This window comes from Botryllus schlosseri, chromosome 15 (assembly GCF_051294905.1).
Source record: "Botryllus schlosseri isolate E-star chromosome 15, Bs_hap1, whole genome shotgun sequence".
NCBI classification, from domain to species: Eukaryota; Metazoa; Chordata; class Ascidiacea; order Stolidobranchia; family Styelidae; genus Botryllus; species Botryllus schlosseri.
Window position 1 is genome coordinate 23,705,134 of NC_137250.1, and position 19,951 is coordinate 23,725,084.

Below are 19,951 nucleotides of genomic sequence, written 5' to 3' on the forward strand. Positions count from 1 at the left end.
GCCCCCTTCGCTATTTTCGCCCCCTGTTGCCCCCTTTGTCCACTTTCGCCCCCCTATCGCCCCCTTCGTCATTTTCGCCCCCCTAGGCCGCCAAATTGCCCCCTGGGGGGCGATATCGCCCACGTTGGGATGGGAACCGCTGATCTAAATTCTAAAATTGTACGATCGGCCTGCTCGCGCGTACGCTATATACTCGAAAGCTATTCTACATAACATATACACACGCGGTGCAAGGCGTTTTGAAACGAATTTGTATAGGTGAACTCGACGGAGAAATATAAAATTTCATAATTTCAAAACACCATACAAGACTCGCGATACAATAAAAAGATAGATAGGATGAGTTCTAGTTAATGTTTTTGATAATCGGGTAGTATATATATTTGATTTTAATCACATTCCTCTCGATTCACATTCGAGTACTCGAATCATCGTGCACAGCCCTACTCTTAACATGTTTATTCAAAGATAAGTCACTGATAAGACGAGAAACCAATAATGCCGCTGACTAACTATACACTATTCTTCCATTCGTAGTTACTATAAAATAAATGCCGGCGTCTGGGCCAAAAAATATAACCCAACCATGTTATGTTATGTTATGTTAATGTTCCCTCTAATTTTTCACGAGTCTGCGCGCACTCACCAACTTTTCTGCATCCCTTGGACAACAGTAGATCATCACTTCGGATTTTTTGTGCGCAGCTTAGATTTTCTGTGTGCATGTGCATTGTGCAAAGACCGTGTCAGCACTGCGCAATTGCGCAGCTTAGAGGGAATCTTGGTCTGGGCCGTCGTGTATATTACCGATGTAAACATTGCTCGTTGTCTGAAAAGGTCAATTATCGAACAGGCCACTGTCCGGTATAATATACTCTACTCGACTGTATTTTGATTCTTCTAAATCTAAAATCTTGAATGCAACAAATTTTAAAATAATCCGTGCGACCCGAGAGCGGAATAAAACTGGAGGTGCCGGGCATCGATCCCGGTACCTCGCGCATGCTAAGCGCGCGCTCTACCATATGAGCTACACCCCCGACGATAGCGGCGGCTTGAATGTGTTTTTTTTATCTCGACGTTATCTCTCATGTGCACTTTGTGCAGTTGCACAGATACAAGAAAGCGCATTGTTCTATCAAGTATGTCGGCGTCGGACCTCACTTGTGGAACAGCATCTCGCAGTGCGATCCGACAGTCGTCGAACATGTCCAGTTGTCCACATTCATGTCAAGCAATTTCTTCTAAATGAATACTATAGTCACCCCTCAAGATTACGGAACAACGACCTAGCATATCATCATCATCATTGGTTTATTTCGTCATCATCATCATCATTGGTTTATTTCATCATCATCATCATTGGTTTATTAGCAATTTTATCAGTTCAATACACCACAAACATGCGATACAATGAAAAGACAGGAATGTGTCGAAACAACTTGGAGTAGCCTTTAAGATCAGACACCCACCTTAGCCTAGGCGAAGTAAATAAGAGGCATGTACACTGAAGTAATGCAGAGAATATAAGACGCAAGCGACAAAATGAGGTGGCATGTGGCGGAGGGCGAGGTCGATGTTAGGGTCGTGGTCCGGTGCGTGTGCGCGATGTCGGCGATGCACTCACGGGATATCACCATAGTGTCCTACATGGTCAGTCAGTCAGTCAGTCAGGTTTATTAATATTTTCATCGTTTCAAAACATCACAAGACTGCGATACAATGAAAAGATAGGAGGGTGTCGAAACAACTTGGAGTAGCCATTAAGATCAGACACCCACCTTAGCCTAGGCGAAGTAAATAAGAGGCATGCACACTGAATGAAAAGTAATGCAGAGAATATAAGACGCAAGCGACAAAATGGGGTGGCATGTGGCGGAGGGCGAGGTCGATGTTAGGTCGTGGTCCGGTAATCCTGAAGACTGGCTAGTATTGATTTAGAAGAAATTGCTTGTATTTCGAATTGAATGCGGACATGCTCGACGACTGTCGGATCGCCGGCGAGATGCTGTTCCACAATTGGGGTCCGGTATACGTTGATAGAGCAATGCGTTTTCTTGTATTCAGTCCTGATCATATGGTAGTTGTTCTTCGTTGACGCGCGTGTGCTGTACTTGCGCGCCTTATTTGTCTCCGAGGTCAAGTAGTCTTTTGAGAAGCGATTTATCAGTTGCACATCCAGGCGCCCGTGATGAAAAATATAACCCAACGATGTTACGCCGTTATACCCTGGTATCGCATTTTATATTTAATTCATGCGCGTGTTATAAATTCACGGATAAGGCCTAAAATAGATATTCGAAATTCGAATTTATATAAGACAGCTAGACCGCTTCAGCATCTTATCTAAAAGCTCCATCAGTCGAATCGTCGCATTGGTGGTTCAGTGGTAGAATTCTCGCCTGCCACGCGGGAGGCCCGGGTTCGATTCCCGGCCAATGCACTTTTGTAGTAGAAGCAAAAATACTTTGTGGCCTGTTTTTTTTAATAGCTTATGGTAAAATAGACGGTCTCTGAAATTTGACATTGGCATCACTCGATATGACCGGCAAAATTCGTTAGTTGAGGCTTAGCCACAATATAACTTTCTCAAGACCCCTTTGCACTCACAAAGAATGGAAACTAGCTAGAAAGAGCCGCGGAATACAGCGAAAAAGGAACTGTGACATCAGGCGGGCATCCTCCTATCTATTCATTACATCGCATTGTATCTTATCGCATTGTGCATTGTGTGTGTCTTGTTCAAATGAAAATAAAATCTGCCGATCATTGATTATTATCGACTTCCATTACTTTTCTTTCAATGTGCAGCATATGCCTCTTCTTTAAATCGTCCGGGTCCAGGTTGTCTGATTTCAAAGACTACTCCAAGTCGTTTTGACACCTTTGTAACTTTTCTTTGTATCGCAGTCATTTGGTGTATTGATTGGGTAGACATTTTTAATCATACACAGGACTGATCTCGGGCCAAGAGTTGGTGAATCGGTGTCTGGAATGGATTCATCAAAAACATTTCGACACGTTCCTATTTTTACATTGAATTGCAGTTTTGTGGTGTTTTAAAATGACGAAAATATCAATAAACTGATTCTAATACAGAGACTGCAGCCTCTCACCGAGATGACACTGATATATTCGTATACCACTTCATGTAATAACATTCAGAAATGCACGACGACTTGGGGGTGTAGCTCAGTGGTAGAGCGCGCGCTTTGCATGCGCGAGGTCCCGGGATCGATCCCCGGCACCTCCACATTTTATATCAAATTTTGTCGGTAAAAATACAGGTCATACGTCATCATCATTGGTTTATTAGCAATTTTATCAGTTCAATTATAGATAACTAACCTACGGATAGATAGCCAACAGCCGTCGTCACGCTTGCTTGCTCGGAGGAAAATACTGCTCAGCAATCTGAACTCAACGTAATTGCCAATCCCATAGCTGACGGCCCGAGCGCTCAAATTGAATAAAGTTGATCTTATTTGAACGCTACTGTCGCACTGATTCCGAAAATATACATTCAAATCCGATCGGGGCAATGGAACCGCCTCGAAATACACCTCAAAGTCTGAAAATTGGCATTGTTCTGAACAATCGAGGACACGCAAGGGTTATTGTTATGGTCATTGTGGTGCGTCCATGCAATTGTCTGGAACAATGCCGATTTTCAGACTTTGAACGCTATTTCGGGCTGGTTCTTTTGCCTTGATGAAAGTTTAATGTATATTTTCGGAATCAGTGCGACAGTAGCTTTCTAATAAGATCAACTGTGTTAAATTTGAGCGCTCGGGTCGTCAGCTATGGGATTGGCAATTACGTTGAGTTCAGATTGCTGAGCAGTATTTTCCTCCGAGCAAGCAAGCGTGACGACGGCTGTTGGCTATCTATCCGTAGGTTAGTTATCTATAGTTCAATACACCACAAAAATGCGATACAATGAAAAGACAGGAAGATGTCGAAGCGACAAGGAGTAGTCTATGGAATCTGACACCCACCTTGGCCTAGGCGATGTAAAGAGGAGGCATGCACTGCACACTGAATGAAAGTAAAGAAGATAGTATTGAAAAAGAAAGCGACAAGAAATAGGGCGGCATTTCATGGGAAGCGAGATCGATAGGTCAGTCGTGGTCCGGTAATCTTGAGGATGGACTGTATTTATTTAGTAGTAATTGCTTGTATTTCGACTTGAATGTGGACATGCTATTGCTAATAAACCAATGATGATGATGCTCGTCGACTGTCGGATGGCCGGCGGGATACTGTTCCACACATCAGGTCCGGCATATTTGATGGAGCGATGATCTTTTCGGTCGATCATATGATATTTGGACGACGTGGACGCGCGTGTGTTGTACTTGTGCGCTTTTGATTCAGAGGTTAAGAAGTCATTGAAATATTCGGGGCAACGACCGCAGTGAAACGTCCTCTTTTAAGAGGATTTGTCCTCTCTTTTGACTTATTTGAAAGTGTCCTCGGAGGGCACCTAAGTCAGCACTGCAGTAGCGCTCCGCCGGCGGCAATTTTGGAGCTGAGCCGGAAAGTTAGTCAACCGACCCTGAAGTTCAGGAAATGTACAATCTTTTCAGGATTTTCCTCCGGTATTTCAAATTTGAAAATTTTGAAAAAGTGCCCCATTTTTAGATTTCCAAAATATGGTAACCCGGCCTATGTTCAACCTGTCTTGGAGGTGGACTACTTTCCGGTTTGAAAATTTTCTGTGCCCCACCTCTAAGCTATGGGACAGGGGCGGGCAACTTCTCCAGTCGACGGGACGGATATAGGAAAATCAAGTAGCCTACTTGGCGGGCCGGATTGCTGAATCGATACACTATTTTCCATTTACGGAATAAATCGTATTTAATGAATGTATTTTAACGACAGCAATGTCACTTCAAAGCTATTTCTCGCCGATAATGACGAAGACAATGTAGATTTGAGAACAGCATTGTCATAATACCGCGGCGACGCTGCCTGCTTCTCACTGATCAATTAACATGCACACGGTGCAATCCTTAATTAGGATTTCAAGGCGTTCGATAAGCCCAGTGTCCCAAATTTACCAAGATATCAATTCATTAGGGTTGAGTACATGGTTATTGGTTAATGACAATAATGCAAGTCTTCTTGCTTCGACAAACTTACGCGTAAGCTCTACTCGCGTACGCTGCGCACACACGAATAATAACATACAGTCACTAAAATTTGACGTTTAAGCAAGTAGTGTTAAAGTAACTAGCGTTAAAGTAGTGAAAAGTTTTAATCACGACCTCTGTTGAAGGTGAACTGAGTGCATACTGAGCAGATTTTGGTCACTATCGGTAGCATGGCTTGATATTTAGACAAAACTAGAAATCGCCAAGTTTATGTATCAGTTTCACTGCGGTCGTTGCCCCGAATATTTCAATGACTTCTTTACCTCTGAATCAAAAGCGCACAAGTACAACACACGTGCGTCCACGTCGTCCAAATATCATATGATCGACCGAAAAGATCATCGCTCCATCAAATATGCCGGACCTGATGTGTGGAACAGTATCCCGCCGGCCATCCGACAGTCGACGAGCATGTCCACATTCAAGTCGAAATACAAGCAATTACTACTAAATAAATACAGTCCATCCTCAAGATTACCGGACCACGACTGACCTATCGATCTCGCTTCCCATGACATGCCGCCCTATTTCTTGTCGCTTTCTTTTTCTATACTATATTCTTTACTTTCATTCAGTGTGCATGCCTCCTCTTTACATCGCCTAGGCCAAGGTGGGTGTCAGATTCCACAGACTACTCCTTGTCGCTTCGACATCTTCCTGTCTTTTCATTGTATCGTATTTTTTGTGGAATATTGAACTGATAAAATTGCTAATAAACCAATGATGATGATGATGATCGCGTACCTCCGCTCAAGCATATCCCGCGACGGACTGATTTCGCCGAGAACCTATCTTACAGCGTTAAGGGGCGTGGCATTTTCCAATCATTGTATATATATCTATAGATAACTAACCTACGGAGGTTAGTTATCTATAATATATCATTGATTGCATCGCAGTGTTTTGTGATGTATTGAAATGATGAAATTATTAACATAACATAACATAACATGGTTGGGTTATATTTTTGATCTGAACAAGTCACACACAATGTACAATGCGATAAGACACAATGCGATGTCATGAACAGATAGGAGGATGTAGAACGACACGCATCAGTAGCGATCCTTTACTCTAACATCCACCTCGGCCTAGAGTGCCCGATGTCACAGTTCCTTTTCGATGTTGATCTCTTTGAAGCCGCGGCCCTTTCTACTAGTTCTTTTCCATTCACTGTGAGTGCTTTCTTTCGTCGGGTCTTTTTCTGGGCTTTTTTTTGTCGCCGTAAGAACGGCAGGGGAAGAGGAGCCCAGATAAACCTCCGACGGGAATCGAACGCGGTTCGTCTATGTGCTGGGAGCTTATCGTAACCACTACACTATCTCCCCCGCAATGAACTGAATTGATTGATTACTAAACTTTCACTAAACCTACAATTCTTTTAAATAGCTCTGTGGCCCACCTCGAAACACTCTTATGGCCCACTGGTTGAAAACCCCTGTTCTAATCCAATCCACGTGTAGGAACATCGACGTGACTCCTTTGATCAGCTGTTTGATTTCGTAATCACTTTTATGACTCGTTGTCCATGTAGGGGAATTCCCTGTCAGGGTTCAAGAACCAACCTATTGTTGTTCATGTTCATTGTTCATTGTTCTGTTTATTTAAAGACAACTAACCTACGTAGGTTAGTTATCTATAGTGTATTAGGAAGATTCCTCATTTCAAAAACCACAAGACTGCGATACGGTGAAAAGAAAGGAAGATGCCGAAACGACTTGGAGTTGCAGTGGTCTTTTAAATCAGACAGCCATCAGGGCTTAGCGATGTAAACAGGAGGCTTGCACATCGCACATGCGCGCACACTTAATGAAGAATGACAGAAAATAATACGAAACGACAAGCGACAAAATGAGGTGATATGTGACGGAAGGCGAGGTCGATATGTCGGGTCGTGGTCCGGTAAACTTGAGTGTTGACTGCTATTTATTCAGTAAAAATTGCTTGTATTTCGACTTGAATGTGGACACTAGACATGCAGATATGCTCGATGATTGTCGGATAGCCTGCCCGGCGTGATGGTGTTACACAAATCAGGTCCGGCATATTTGGTGAAGCGATGATCTTTCCTGTCGACCATATGATAGCTGGACGACGAGAACGCGTGTGTGTTGCACTTATACACCTTTGATTCTCACTTCCCAGCCAGGTGAAGAAGTCCTTGAAATTTTCCGGCCAGTGATCGCAATGGAACTGATACATAGATTTCGAAATTTGGCATTCTAGTTTTCGCATATCTTTTATGTTTAGGACACCTTACGTATAGATTAGTTATATATTTACTATATAGATTACCAACCGACGGGTAGATAGGGAACCTATGCCCTATGGATTGGTTTGTAATCTATAGTTATACATACAAGAACAGTAGAGTGTCGTAATGCAAAACCTGTGTTTCGTTTAGTAATGTTTTCCTTCTTCCACTGAGATAAAAGCTAGTCTTTAGTTTCTTAAAGATTTTCTGGTAATTCAAGACTATGGAAAGAAAAACTATGAGGGATTCGAAACAACTTAGTTCAGCTCAGTAATTTCTTCCTATGAACATTTTATTATTACCTTAATTCCTATCTCTTGTCATTTTATCGCAATCTTCTGGTGGAATTATTGAAATAATTGATACACCAAGACTGTTAATTTGTAGCATTCTCATCAGTATCATTTATGATAGATACGCTAATGTTTATTAGGCTTTATTTTGACCGCTTTTGAATTGGATACTACTGTGACATTAAGATATGTGCTTCATTTTCAAGTTATGTTTCTCACAAAATCCTTGTTCCATGTTGCAGTTTATTACCATAATCATGTTAAAGAAATATTTACTGTTTGCGTTTTTCATATGGAGAGGGAATAGTTCGCCACCGCGTTCCATAGGTGAGTGTCACTTGAATCTTTTTCCTTATAAATACTAGGGCTAGGTAAAATTGAGTACCTTAGTGACTGATACTCGATTCGAAGCCTAATATTCGATTCAGACGAGTCAATCAGCTACTCGATTTTGTCAAGCCCTGATTACTATTATCAGGTAGCCACGGATGATTACTTTTGCGTACAAAAGGTTTGAAAAGCGTCTGAATTGTCAAAAATTTTCAGCTGTAATCGGCGGAGGTATCGGCGGATCGTCAGCTGCGTATTTTCTTCGTGAGTCGTTCGGTGACTCGGTCAGCATCGATATTTTTGAGAAAGACTCGCGTCTGTGTGGTCGTCTGGCTACCGTCACGATTGGCGGAAAGGAATATGAAAGCGGGGGATCTATTATTCATCCGAGGAATTTATATTTGAGGAATTTTGTGGAGACATTGCCAGGTTTGATACCCGCCGTGACTCGGAATTGTGAAACGAAATGCAGAGGTTGTCAAAGTAGCCTTATTGTCCATTTGTTCAAATTTTTAAAAAATCAAGTTTTTGCGAAATTTTTCTATTTTTTTTCCGGCTATATCTCGGCCATCTTTATTTTGGGCACATTGGGCTGAAAGAAAATGAAAACTTCACATAAAGTTAATTTTCTCAAAATGTGTGAAATGGACATGAGTTACTTTGATTCCACAGAGACGAAATGCAGAAGTGGTCAAAGTAGTCAGTGTTGCTGCTCAAGTAGAAGTAAATGCGACGTCGTAAATTGCTACTCATTTTCAAGTAGAAGTAGCAATCTCCAAGACTACTCCAAAAGATTGCCACAAATGGTAGGTCTGAAGAGTGGTCGTTCAAGTAATTTCAAAAGGTGGATTTATACTCAATTCCAAGTAGAAGTAGTTATTCCCAAGATATGTCTAAACTACAATGATTGGAACTAGAAATTGAAGGTTCGAAGAGTAATTAAGAAATTTCACATGGTAGCTTTCGTCGAGGCGTCACATATTTTCAGCTAGTAGGCCTAGCCAAAAACTTGTAGATGTATCTTTGCTAGTACCGTAATACAAAATGATCGATGACATTACAAATGGGTAGCATGTTTGCAAATAGATTTAGTTGCCGTGATACAAGAACTATTTCACATGGTTCTTATGACATTTTCACTGATATATGTGTGACAAACTTATCACGACTTTAAACATTTCAAAATACTGTTCATAAAAAGTAAGTATTTTGTCTATAAAGCTGTAGAAGTATAAGTGGAAGTAGTCCAAAATCAAACTACTTGATTGAGTAGGAAATCCTCTTCAATACTCTAGAAAAGTAGAAGTACTTTGTTACTCTGATGTAATGTCATTTCTAATGAAAGCTTTGATTGCATCGTCTCAATTGTCAGGTTTGGAGGTGGCGAATCGTAACAATAACTCGGTGTTCAGTCTTTTTGACGGCGTCAACTATATCTTCAAGTCAAGTTATTGGAAAGTAACGACAGCCATCAAAATGTTGTGGATGTTTGGATGGAGCCTGATGAGGATCAATAAGCTGGAAGAAAATTTCATGTCCGATTTCCAAAGGTTTGAATGTGTATTAGGACTAGGACTGGGTACAATCGAGTACTCTGTGTGATACGATTAAAAATCGAGTCTAACGCTTCATTATGGCTGCATAACAATGAGACTGATATGTAAAGTTCAAATTTGTACATTTTATGTGACGATAATGCAGAGTTGCAACCAAGACACAAGGCCCCGAGTCACAAGTCAATTATACTTTTATAGTTTGACTATCAATTCACTGTCGAGTCAAGTCCAAGTCAGAGTTCAAAGGTTTGAGTCCGAGTCCCAGTGCTGAGACACGAGTCCCAGTGCAAGTCATTGTATTCATTTTCGAGTTCAATCTTGTTCAACTCGCGTTTTTACACCAGTGAAACACCAGTACTGATAGAGGACCAATAATGTGATAGCTTGGTATTCTTCGAAGTTACAACGAAATGCCTGTCTTGGCCGTCAGAGTCTCAAGTCTATGACTTAAAGGTCGAGTCATACGCAATGACTCGAGTCAATACAACAGGGTTGTAACCAAGTCACAAGGCTCTGAGTCACAAGTCAATCTCACTTTTATAGTTTTGACTCGAGTCAAGTCGAGTCATTTTGAATTCACCACCGAGTCAAGTCCTAGTCCAAGTCAGCGAGCAGAGGGTCAAGTCCGAGTCATGGTATTATGACTCGAGTCCGAGTCCAAGTCATTGTGTTGACTGCTCAGTTTCCAGTTGAAGTCTTGTTAAATCCACTTTTTATAACTTGGTTTGGTGATATCTAATGGTTCGCATTGATAATATACTAATTTTCCTCACTTTTGGCAGTTTTTGGTCGCATTTTCAAGTACGGTACCATAAGACGAAATCATTCTTCGAAATTACAATGAAATGTGGGTCTTGGTCGTCTGAGTCTCGAGTGATATGACTTGTTTCAAGTCATGCGAAATTACTCGAGTCCAAGTCGAGTCAATACACAAATTGACTCGAATCGAGTCATTACCGTATTTTGCGAAAATGACTCGAGTCAAGTCGAGTCACCAAGAAATTGCGACTCGAGTTGTATTCGAGTTGAGTCATTACAACCCGGCCACATTGAATAAAATGCCACTTCTACATCATATTTTAAATGATTTTGTATTTTATCAACCATACCTAGGTAATTGAGATCTGTGACAGTTGCTGTGACTTGACCACCAGTTACAGATATCTCATTCGCACTAGCATACCTAGCTTTGTACTACATGTTTCGTATGCTGCGATAGGACCGATCTGTAAGGCTCTCACAGTGGAAAATGGTATCTTAACTACAACTCTCATTGATAAATTAACTCTTAGGGACAAGGATCATACAATTTCAGTACTCGAAAAATCATCCCACTACTCGACTCGGATCGTTAGAATTAACACTCGATTCAGATCAGAGCACTCGAATCATTGCGCCCAGCCCTAATAACGACCGACTCTTACGGGTGCCTTGTTAACATCTATTTCCCAGGATCTACAGTCTGCAGAATGGAGGTATGTCGTTTGCTAACACATCAGCACTGTTCTATGCGATGGGTGGTGATCAGTACTCGCATGTCACTGAGGTAGGGTTGAGCGCACATTTCTCAAAATTGCTTGCTTGATTGCTCTCTGACAGGTCACCGCACAGAGTTACTTCACACTGCACGGAGTCAGCGGTTACACAATAGATAATCTAGTTAATCCTGCGTTGAGAGTTAACTATGGCCAGAACGCTAGTGTCAATGCATTCGCAGGTGAGACCAACGCAAAGTGTTTATTGCACTTGTTTTTTTAGCTTTTGGCTGTGGTTCATTGTTCTGCTACTACCAATGCGTTAAACAAAATGCTGTTCGTTACTTGCACCCTAGTGCGCACCGCGCACATGTCTCTAAAACATATTCATGTGAGATGTGACGATTTCACATCATACACTTTGCAGCATTTGAGTGTGAATCTTGGGTTACAATATTTTGAGAACCGGAAAGGAGGACACTTTTTACAAATCTAAAAACTTATAATATTGGACCAGAAATGGGTAATATCAAAATTTTGACTGAAAATACTGTTATATCGACCAAATCGACTCCCGGAAGGACGTATGGTAGGCTAACCCTACATAAAACTATAACGCGATTTGAAAGGGGTTAATTGTTCATCTTTATTCCAAGTGTAAGTGGTAGTGTTGGAATCAGCAATAGTTCAGTTTACAATCCAAGTTTATGTAAACAAAAAGATTTTCTGTATAAATTATGCATCTCCCATTAATTTGCTCTGTTTTATGTGTGTACTTTGTCGTTTTTTGCGTTTAGGGTTGGTTGGTTGTTATTATTATATGGTATACAGGTATGCTTCAAAGTTTGTTCTTGCCATTGTCACAATGCGAACTCTGATTGTTAGTCATTCTTTGTCATATTGGCTTCACTTTTGAATCTGTTCGAATTCGTTTAGTGTGCTGATAACTCTTTATAGATGACACCGGGAAACTCTTCGAGTTATAATAAATGCATTACTGTAATCAAACTTTTGCAAACTACTAGATTATCAGAATTTACAACTACAACTAGAACTACTCACTAGCCTATTCAAAAGTTGCAACTAGAACTAAAACTACTCCCTTTACAAAATCCACAACTAGAACTACTCACTTTTCAAAAGTGGGAACTAGAACTAATCTAGCCTTGAAACTCTTGAATATTGCCGAAAGTCCTGTGATTCACGTATCGCATTCCAGGAGCCGTTGCTATGGCTGGCATAGAACCTGGACTTTGGTCTGTGAAAGGCGGCAATAAAGAACTTTGTTACAAATTAGTCACCAATTCTTCTGCGAATCTCGTCCAAGAAGACGTCACCAAGGTCGGAATATCTGACGAGAAATTTACTATTCTTACGTCACAAAGGTTTGTTGCGGGTGCTAGCTATTACAGACTTGGACAGTTAGATCATATCAGTTCTTTGATTAGACTTATTAGAGCGAAATGTCGTTAATATAATTATAATCTAAATTCTGAAATGTTCCTGGGCTCTCATTGTAACCCTTATCAACTTTCTGGTGTTCCTGAAAATGTCTCAGGAGAACTGTATCGGGGAAACAAGTCAAGCGCGCTGCACAGACATTTGCCATTCTCATGCTTATAAGGATCAACTCTGATTTGATGTTGACTGAACTTGATTTTTGTTGTATTTCTTTGCAATTCGGAATTGAATTCTAATTCTAAGAGTTTGCGGATTCAGTAATTCTAATTTGTCGATTAACTGTGTCGTTATCATTCAAATTCTAATGTAATTTGGAAAGCCCGAAAATGTTTTAGCTGTCCAATAGTAATGACGGTCATGTCAAGTCCAAAACTTTTCTGTTTTTGGATTTCAGTGCCGGCTCGCAGAGAGAATATGACCTTGTTATCCTAGCTGCCGCGGTTGGGGGTAACATGTATGAGATTGATGTCACAGAAGCATGCGAAGGTCCCTCTCCATCGTTTGACGGAAAGAAATACAGGTATGTTTACAAATATCCCCCTTAGCAAAATGATGAAGTTATCTCGAAAGGGTTGTAACCAAGTCGCAAGGTTCTGAGTCACAAGTCAATCTCACTTTTATACTTTTTACACTTTTATTTTCAATTCACCGCAAAGTCAAGTTTAAGTCAAGGAGCAGAGGGTCGAGTCGGGGTCATAGTGTTGAGGCTCGAGTCCGAGTCCAAAGTCACTATGTTCACTGTTCAGTTTCGAGTTCAGGTCAAACTTTTTTGCAACTCTGCTTTGGTGATATCGAATGCGTCGCATCCATAATATACTAATTTCCTCACTTTTACCAGTTTTTGGCCCTATTTTAACTCGATTCAGATTTGAGTACTCAAATCATTGTGCCCAACCCTTCTTATAATGATTTTTCAATTCAATTTCATAGAGACGGACACTTTCCTATCAGACTGTTTTAGGGTTTAGTCCTAATCCGATTATTTAGTCAGTAACCGAGAATTGTCTTGTCTCGCAGAAGAACAGTCGCAAACTTTGTCAAAGGAAAACTCAACTCAAGTTTGTTTGATTGTTCGTCACCCACAACGTGCCCTACGACTATTTTAACGACAAATCAACAATTATTTTATCGGTGAGAAGCATGAAAATGTGAAACTTGGGACTTGCGATCGATTTGACGTTCTATTAATTTTGTGTTGCTTGAATCAGGAGCATCGGGTATCACATGCCCGTCGATTACCAGTCAGGCGATGACATCGCGGAAGGCGTTTACAAAGTATTTTCCGCTCTTCCGTTAACTGAAGATCAAAGAAATTTTCTTTTTGAAACTTCCATCGAAACTGCAACAGTCGATTGGAATGCTTACCCCGAGTACAGGTAAGTGATGTTTCTATTTGTACAAATGTTTCAAGCTGTGTTCCTGACCGCTATTAAATACAATATCAGTTCTCACACACCTAGAGAACAGATTTTGGCAGCTAGATAATTCTAACTGTCTAATTCAGCGGTTCTCAACCTTTTTTGACACGCGCCCCCCTTGGCGATGGTAAAAAAAATCGCACTCCCCTGACCTCCCTTGCATTTATCGTCATGTCAAAAAGAGCACATCATCTAATACAGAGGTGGGCAACCTTCTTGCTAACCGTGGCCACATTTCGATTACTTATGTAGCCTAAGGCCGCATTCCAGGGCATAGCCGCAATGAACTATCTGGACGCAAAATACCTATGGTAAACTGTCCATATCCATTCCCGGTGAATAGTTGCTGGGAGTGCATATTGTCGCGTGGAGTCGCGAATGAATTGTTATTTCTTGACGATTTCCATTCCGGCTCCGATTAAGAAGGGCGCTACTGCATTAAAAATGAAGTCTTGTTGAATTGCGCAGAGCGCGAAGAAAATTTCTAGATTAAATAAAATCTCTCGAAAATTCGGGAGTGATTTCGTAATTGCAATTTGCATGTCTGCGGCCGCCAACACATACTAATTGAATTAGGCGTCGACGGCCGCACAAATTCCCTTCCACGGTCGCATGCGGCCGTACGGGCTGCCCACCCCTGATCTAATAGTATACATAGGGTAATTTTGAATCCGCATTCCAGTTGTTGAGTCTTTTACATTGCTGACAAATTTCAAGAAACTTGGTTGAAAATAACGAAAAAACATTGAACAGGACATCAATTAATTTCAAGGTAGGTTGCACTGAGACTAATCCTGATGCTGGTAGTGACTACAGAGAGCACGGCGTCGTTCTGTCCTGCCATGCTAAATTTGATCAGTTTTGGAAATGAATTAAATTATGTTGATTTATAGCCTAATTGAGGGCGAAACCGGGCAACCTATATTGCATCTAAGTCTGTCTTAGGCAGTGCAGTTCGCCAGCTATTAACAACAGCTACCTAGCGCACAGAGGTTTAGGCTACTGCCAAAGCTATAAAGTAATGAATGACTTGCACGTAGGAATTGCTCTAAATCTTCAAAGAACATCAAAAATTTGCTCAAATGAAGTTGAAGTCAGCCTATACTCCGTTGAGCGCGGTTGCTAGAGTTACAAGCTTTCTTGAATATGGAATATATTTCATCTTCATTAATCGTCTTCTCATAATGGATGTGAAACACATGTTCAGACACGCTGGAGTTTGAGTTTGGCAAGCTTTCTAGAATACGAAATAAGTTTAATCTTCAACCATCGTCTTTTCAGAATGGTTATGAAACACATGTTTAGTCACAATTTATACAGACTTTGTCAATTTCTCGCGCCCCCCCCTGAGAGCCTCCCGCGCCCCCCAGGTTGAGAACCCCTGGTCTAATTAGATCAAAATGATGGTAATTTAATTCTAGTTCATTTTGTGAATGTTTCTCATTTTGATTCTGATCTAACTTTGTTTTCCTGATAATGTCACAGAAAACTTTATTGTGCGAAACGAGCCAAGCTCGCTGTACGGACATTTGCCAGTCTCATGACTACAAAAATGAACTCTTCTTTGATATGAACTAAACTTGATTTTTGTTGTATTTCTTTCTTTTTTAACAGCTTCTTGGAGGTACAGAACTTCAATATACAATTGAATAGTATATTCATATTGAAATGAATTTACTAGTCAATTCTTTCTTTTTCCAAGTTAAATTAAGTTAAACGAGTGTCAGCCGAAAATATTCGGGTTCATTTCAATATGAATATACTATTCAATTCTTTCTTTTTCGGATTTAATTTCCAAATTTAATTTCTTTTGTGAATTCAGTAATTCTAATTTTAATCTAATTTGGAAAATTGTGTAACTGTAATCCTAATTCTAATCTAATTTGAAAATTTTTAGTCCAACTCACAAATAGACAACTTCAACTCCCAATTGTCCAAAATGTCCTCACTACCATCCAGAGACTGTCAATCGTCATTGTAGGTAATAAAGTACAATTACAAGTATCAATTAGAAGCCGAAGTATTCCAAGCCTATAGTTTCTGCTAATAGATTCCATGTATCGCAACAAAGTGGAATTACTTCGTTAACGGCCTGGCCACCAACAATAGACTTTTGCTTGATAGAAAAACCAGGGTATTGTCAAAAATTCCTTCATTCAGACCTCCAGACATCCCGGGAAGTTTTGTGCTCAACAAGAAAGGCTTTTACTATACGAGTCCCATCGAATGGGCGGCCAGCGCGATGGAGATGTCGGTGATTTCGGCAAAAAACGCAGCTCTTCTCGCATATCAGAACTGGTACGGGAGTCCGTTCGTGAGCAGGGAATCAGAGAATAGAAAGACAGAGTTATAGACCGTTATGAAATTTGCATGATTTTATTGACCATCCAACTATTTTGAAAATTTTAAACTATCTCTCTATATATGCAATACTTTTGTGACTACTGCTTATGGGTTTGCAATAAAAATTGTTCCGATTATTGAGTATGGTCCTATTTATGGTAGATGGGAAAAAATAACAAAGGTTAAATGAAGACGCAGTTGTGGAATGATACCCGCCTGCAATTTACATGGCACATCGACTCATAAAGTCATCCAACCCCCTCTGCGTTGAGCCTCCAGACGTAGGCTACTCGGGAGGTTTTCAAAGAAAGCACTGAAGGGTAGATGTGTTAGTCAAGGTGCAAAAATACTTCAAGTCTACGTCGTAAGAAAATTAATAAGTGCTGAAGGATGTAATTTGGAATAGATATTTGGACCCATCGCCACACAGACATTGACCGAATAGATAAATTTCAAAATTGCATGATTACTTCAAAATAACAGTGCTGCAAATTGATGGAATTTTAAAATGCGATATTTATATTATATGATGGAATTGGAATAGGGTCCAGTTATGACGATTTCACTCAGATAATTTATTCAATCAATCTGAATGCACATTCTACTCGATCAAATATAAGTGAACGTGAATTGTGTACTTTGATTTCAAATATTATTGAAGTTAAAGGAAAGTGTAATTAATAGGGATGGTGTGAACCTCTGAAAGGTTCAGGTTCGTGTGAACGCGAACCTTTTTCAAAGGTTCTGTGTGAAGTGAACGCGAACGTGAACCTCATGACGTCACGTGACGTCATAATGTTAATTCTAACCCTGCATTTCTGTGAAATTATACCTAGCGACGACTCGGGCCACACTATGCCACAATGCTGAAGAACATACTGGCTTTTTAAACGTCGCCAAATGTATCAACTGGAGGAATCAAATGATATATTAATTCCATAAAATCAATATCTTCCGTCGCTTTGTGTAGTATTATCACTAAGCTTCTAGCTGTCTACTTAGACAGATACTTTTACAAGTCGGATTCGAAGTGTATTCTTCCAGACCACATGCTTGTCTGTTCCCCAAACAATCCCGAAACCCATCGCATGATCAATCAAGCATATCATAACACCACATCTCCCTTTTTTAGGGGAAGAGACATCAACACTACTTACATTATATACAAGTCACGATACAGCAGCGATAACAATATATACAAGGTGACACTACTCCTGCAAGGTTAGCAAGAGCAGGGCATTTGCACTTAACAGACAGAGTCACCAGGGAGGTAGACTACTCCCAAGGTGTACAACAGGTTAGGGGATAATTCTGCCCCTGATCTTGAAACCTGTGTGTGATCAGTATTGCTCAATAAATCGTTGTGGCGGATTTCTAATTCTCGAGGATCGTCTCGCGGGATTCTCTCCGGTAGGTTCAGTTGAACCGTTGGCTTCTTGATGGTGTCCTGGTTTCTTCGGCGCTACAAGACAATATTCAACCGGTTTATTCTGATGCGGAACAGATGGTTTGGGTTCCTCCGGAGGGTTGTACTTCCGTAAGTGTTTTCGGTTACGCCTCATTAGTCCATTGTTCGTCTCAACGATGATCGCTCTAGGATTTTCATGCATCTCCTTGATGATACCCATCCTTTCGCAATCAGGAATGTATACATGGTCTCCAATTCCGAATCTATCATTCTCAACCACACGATGTCTTTTATTGTAACTCGCGGCCATTTTCTGTCTATACTCCGTCTCCCTTTTTCGAAGATCTTCGACATCAACAGTCTGTGGCCGTAGCTGGTCAGGATGACAAATCACCTTTGTCTTCAATCTGCGTTCCATGCTCAATTGGGCGGGCGATATCCCGGAGTGCAAGGGCGTGTTCCTATAGTTCAGTAGCGCCAGATAGACATCATCTGTTTTCTTGAGCAGGGCCTTTATAGTTTGCACTCCTCTCTCGATGAAGTCATTGCCCTGGCTATATTTTGGAGAAGAGGTGAGGTGCTGAAAATTCCAGGCTCTGGAGAACTGAGAAAATTCAGAGGAAACGAAGACCGAAGCATTGTCCGTAAGCAAAACATCACAGATGCCATGATGAGAGAACACATTCTTGAAGCGAGAAATTGTGTCCCGTGACGAGATCGTTTTCTTTACTGAGAACAGTTCTATGTCTCTGGAGTAGTAATCCATGATCAAAAGGTAGTACTTGTCCTCCAGTTGGAAAAAATCAGCAGCAATTCTAGCCCATGGGCGTGTCGGAAATTCGGTCCCCATCATCGGTTCAGTTCGATCTCGTCGATGCTTTTCACAGCGGTTGCAGTTGAGTACTGCATGTTCAATGTCTTTTGAATAACCAGGCCACCAGCAAGCTTGTGCTGCAAGTTGTCTGGTCTTGGTTATTCCAAGGTGCGATTGGTGAAGGTGCTTCAGAACATCTTCGCGCAACGGCGGTGGTATGACGAGTCTGTTGCTTTTTAGCAAGAGATTGTCATGTACTGTTAACACATCTCTGAGATTCCAGAAGATACGAACCGGTCCATTTAAAGTTTCTTTGTTCTTTGGCCATCCTCCAACAACATATGTCATAACAGTGGACAGTGTCTTGTCTTCTTTAAGAGCATTCTTTATTTCTTCCAGGCATCGGTCAGTAGTAGACAGCCCGCTGACCAGAGCACGCACACATGCTTCCGCTTCCTTGTGAAGATCGGTGTCTTCGATGCCATCCGTTGTCGGCAAAGGGCATCGTGATAGCGCGTCTGCTGTGTACATCGACTTTCCTGGTTTGCCAATGCCTTTGAATAGCTCAGGGTATGCTTTCTTGACGTCATCTTTGCTCCGCAAACGACTCTCAGGGGTAAGTTTGACTGCCCTGATGGATACTTGAACGTCCTGGCACTCTTGAAGAAGTCCAAGTTCCAGTATAGCAGGAGCGCCAAGGAGTAGCTTATCCGCATCCGATACAATGTAGACTTTCTCTGTTAACGCCTTGAAGTCGGAGCTGAGTTTCATCCGTACAAAACCAACAGTATTGAGAGGTTGTCGATTACCTCCAATGAGCCGTCTATCAGATTTCTGTATAGGCCCATATTTTCTCTTGTACAATCGCCGCGGCATGACAGACACTTCTGCTCCAGAGTCAACAATCCATTTCAGAGTGTTGTTAACGACTCTCAACATGATAGTCCACTGGATAGTCTTAGTAGCCTGTGCTGAACCTACCGATGCTTCTGCTTCCTGGGTTTCGCCCACACTTCCACACATTGCGTCTGGAAGTTCTTCCTCGTCATAACACTCAGCGCTTGGTTCTTCCTCAATCGTTTCGCTATCCAGCACGCGTACATTTCTACTTCTGCACCTTTCCTTATAATGGCCCGTTCTACCACATCTGTAGCATTTGACTGAGGCTGCTGGACAGAACCCTATGCCTCTTTTGTGCCGTTGACCGCAAAATGTGCAGTTTATTATAGGCACAGTTTCAACTGCAGGCTTCTTAAAAGTTTGAGGTCTCGCTTTGTTGGCCACCGCTTCTATTGCTGTAGGTGCAGATCTCCGATCAGCATAGCTCCGTCTCGTCTCCAGTGTAGTCACAACGTCGATAATCTTCTGAGACGTTAGCTTGTCAAAGTCGATTTCCGATAGCTTGTACAACATCTCAGAATCATCTACGCACCCGACAATAAG

General features: G+C 41.3%; 2 protein-coding genes and 3 non-coding genes across 6 annotated transcripts in view; 3 read left to right on the forward strand and 2 right to left on the reverse strand.

Annotated features, from left to right (window-relative positions):
• The window catches only part of LOC145457804 (RNA polymerase-associated protein CTR9 homolog), a 486,484-nt gene that overhangs the window by 22,845 nt on the left and 443,688 nt on the right, over nucleotides 1–19,951 (reverse strand). The gene's annotated exons all lie outside the window — the stretch shown is intronic.
• On the reverse strand, nucleotides 968–1,040 carry Trnaa-agc (transfer RNA alanine (anticodon AGC)). Its single transcript has one exon. It is a non-coding gene; the product is annotated as a tRNA-Ala (tRNA).
• Nucleotides 2,373–2,443, forward strand: Trnag-gcc (transfer RNA glycine (anticodon GCC)). Its single transcript has one exon. It is a non-coding gene; the product is annotated as a tRNA-Gly (tRNA).
• Trnaa-ugc (transfer RNA alanine (anticodon UGC)) lies at nucleotides 3,182–3,253 on the forward strand. Its single transcript has one exon. It is a non-coding gene; the product is annotated as a tRNA-Ala (tRNA).
• Nucleotides 7,875–16,428, forward strand: LOC145457296 (prenylcysteine oxidase 1-like). The gene is made up of 10 exons (XM_080335485.1): nucleotides 7,875–8,030; nucleotides 8,250–8,462; nucleotides 9,406–9,583; nucleotides 11,042–11,135; nucleotides 11,189–11,306; nucleotides 12,284–12,449; nucleotides 12,920–13,045; nucleotides 13,543–13,656; nucleotides 13,734–13,901; nucleotides 16,104–16,428. The coding sequence occupies exons 1-10, from the start codon at nucleotides 7,892–7,894 to the stop codon at nucleotides 16,294–16,296; spliced, it is 1,509 nt and encodes a 502-aa protein (XP_080191611.1). The 5' UTR covers nucleotides 7,875–7,891; the 3' UTR covers nucleotides 16,297–16,428.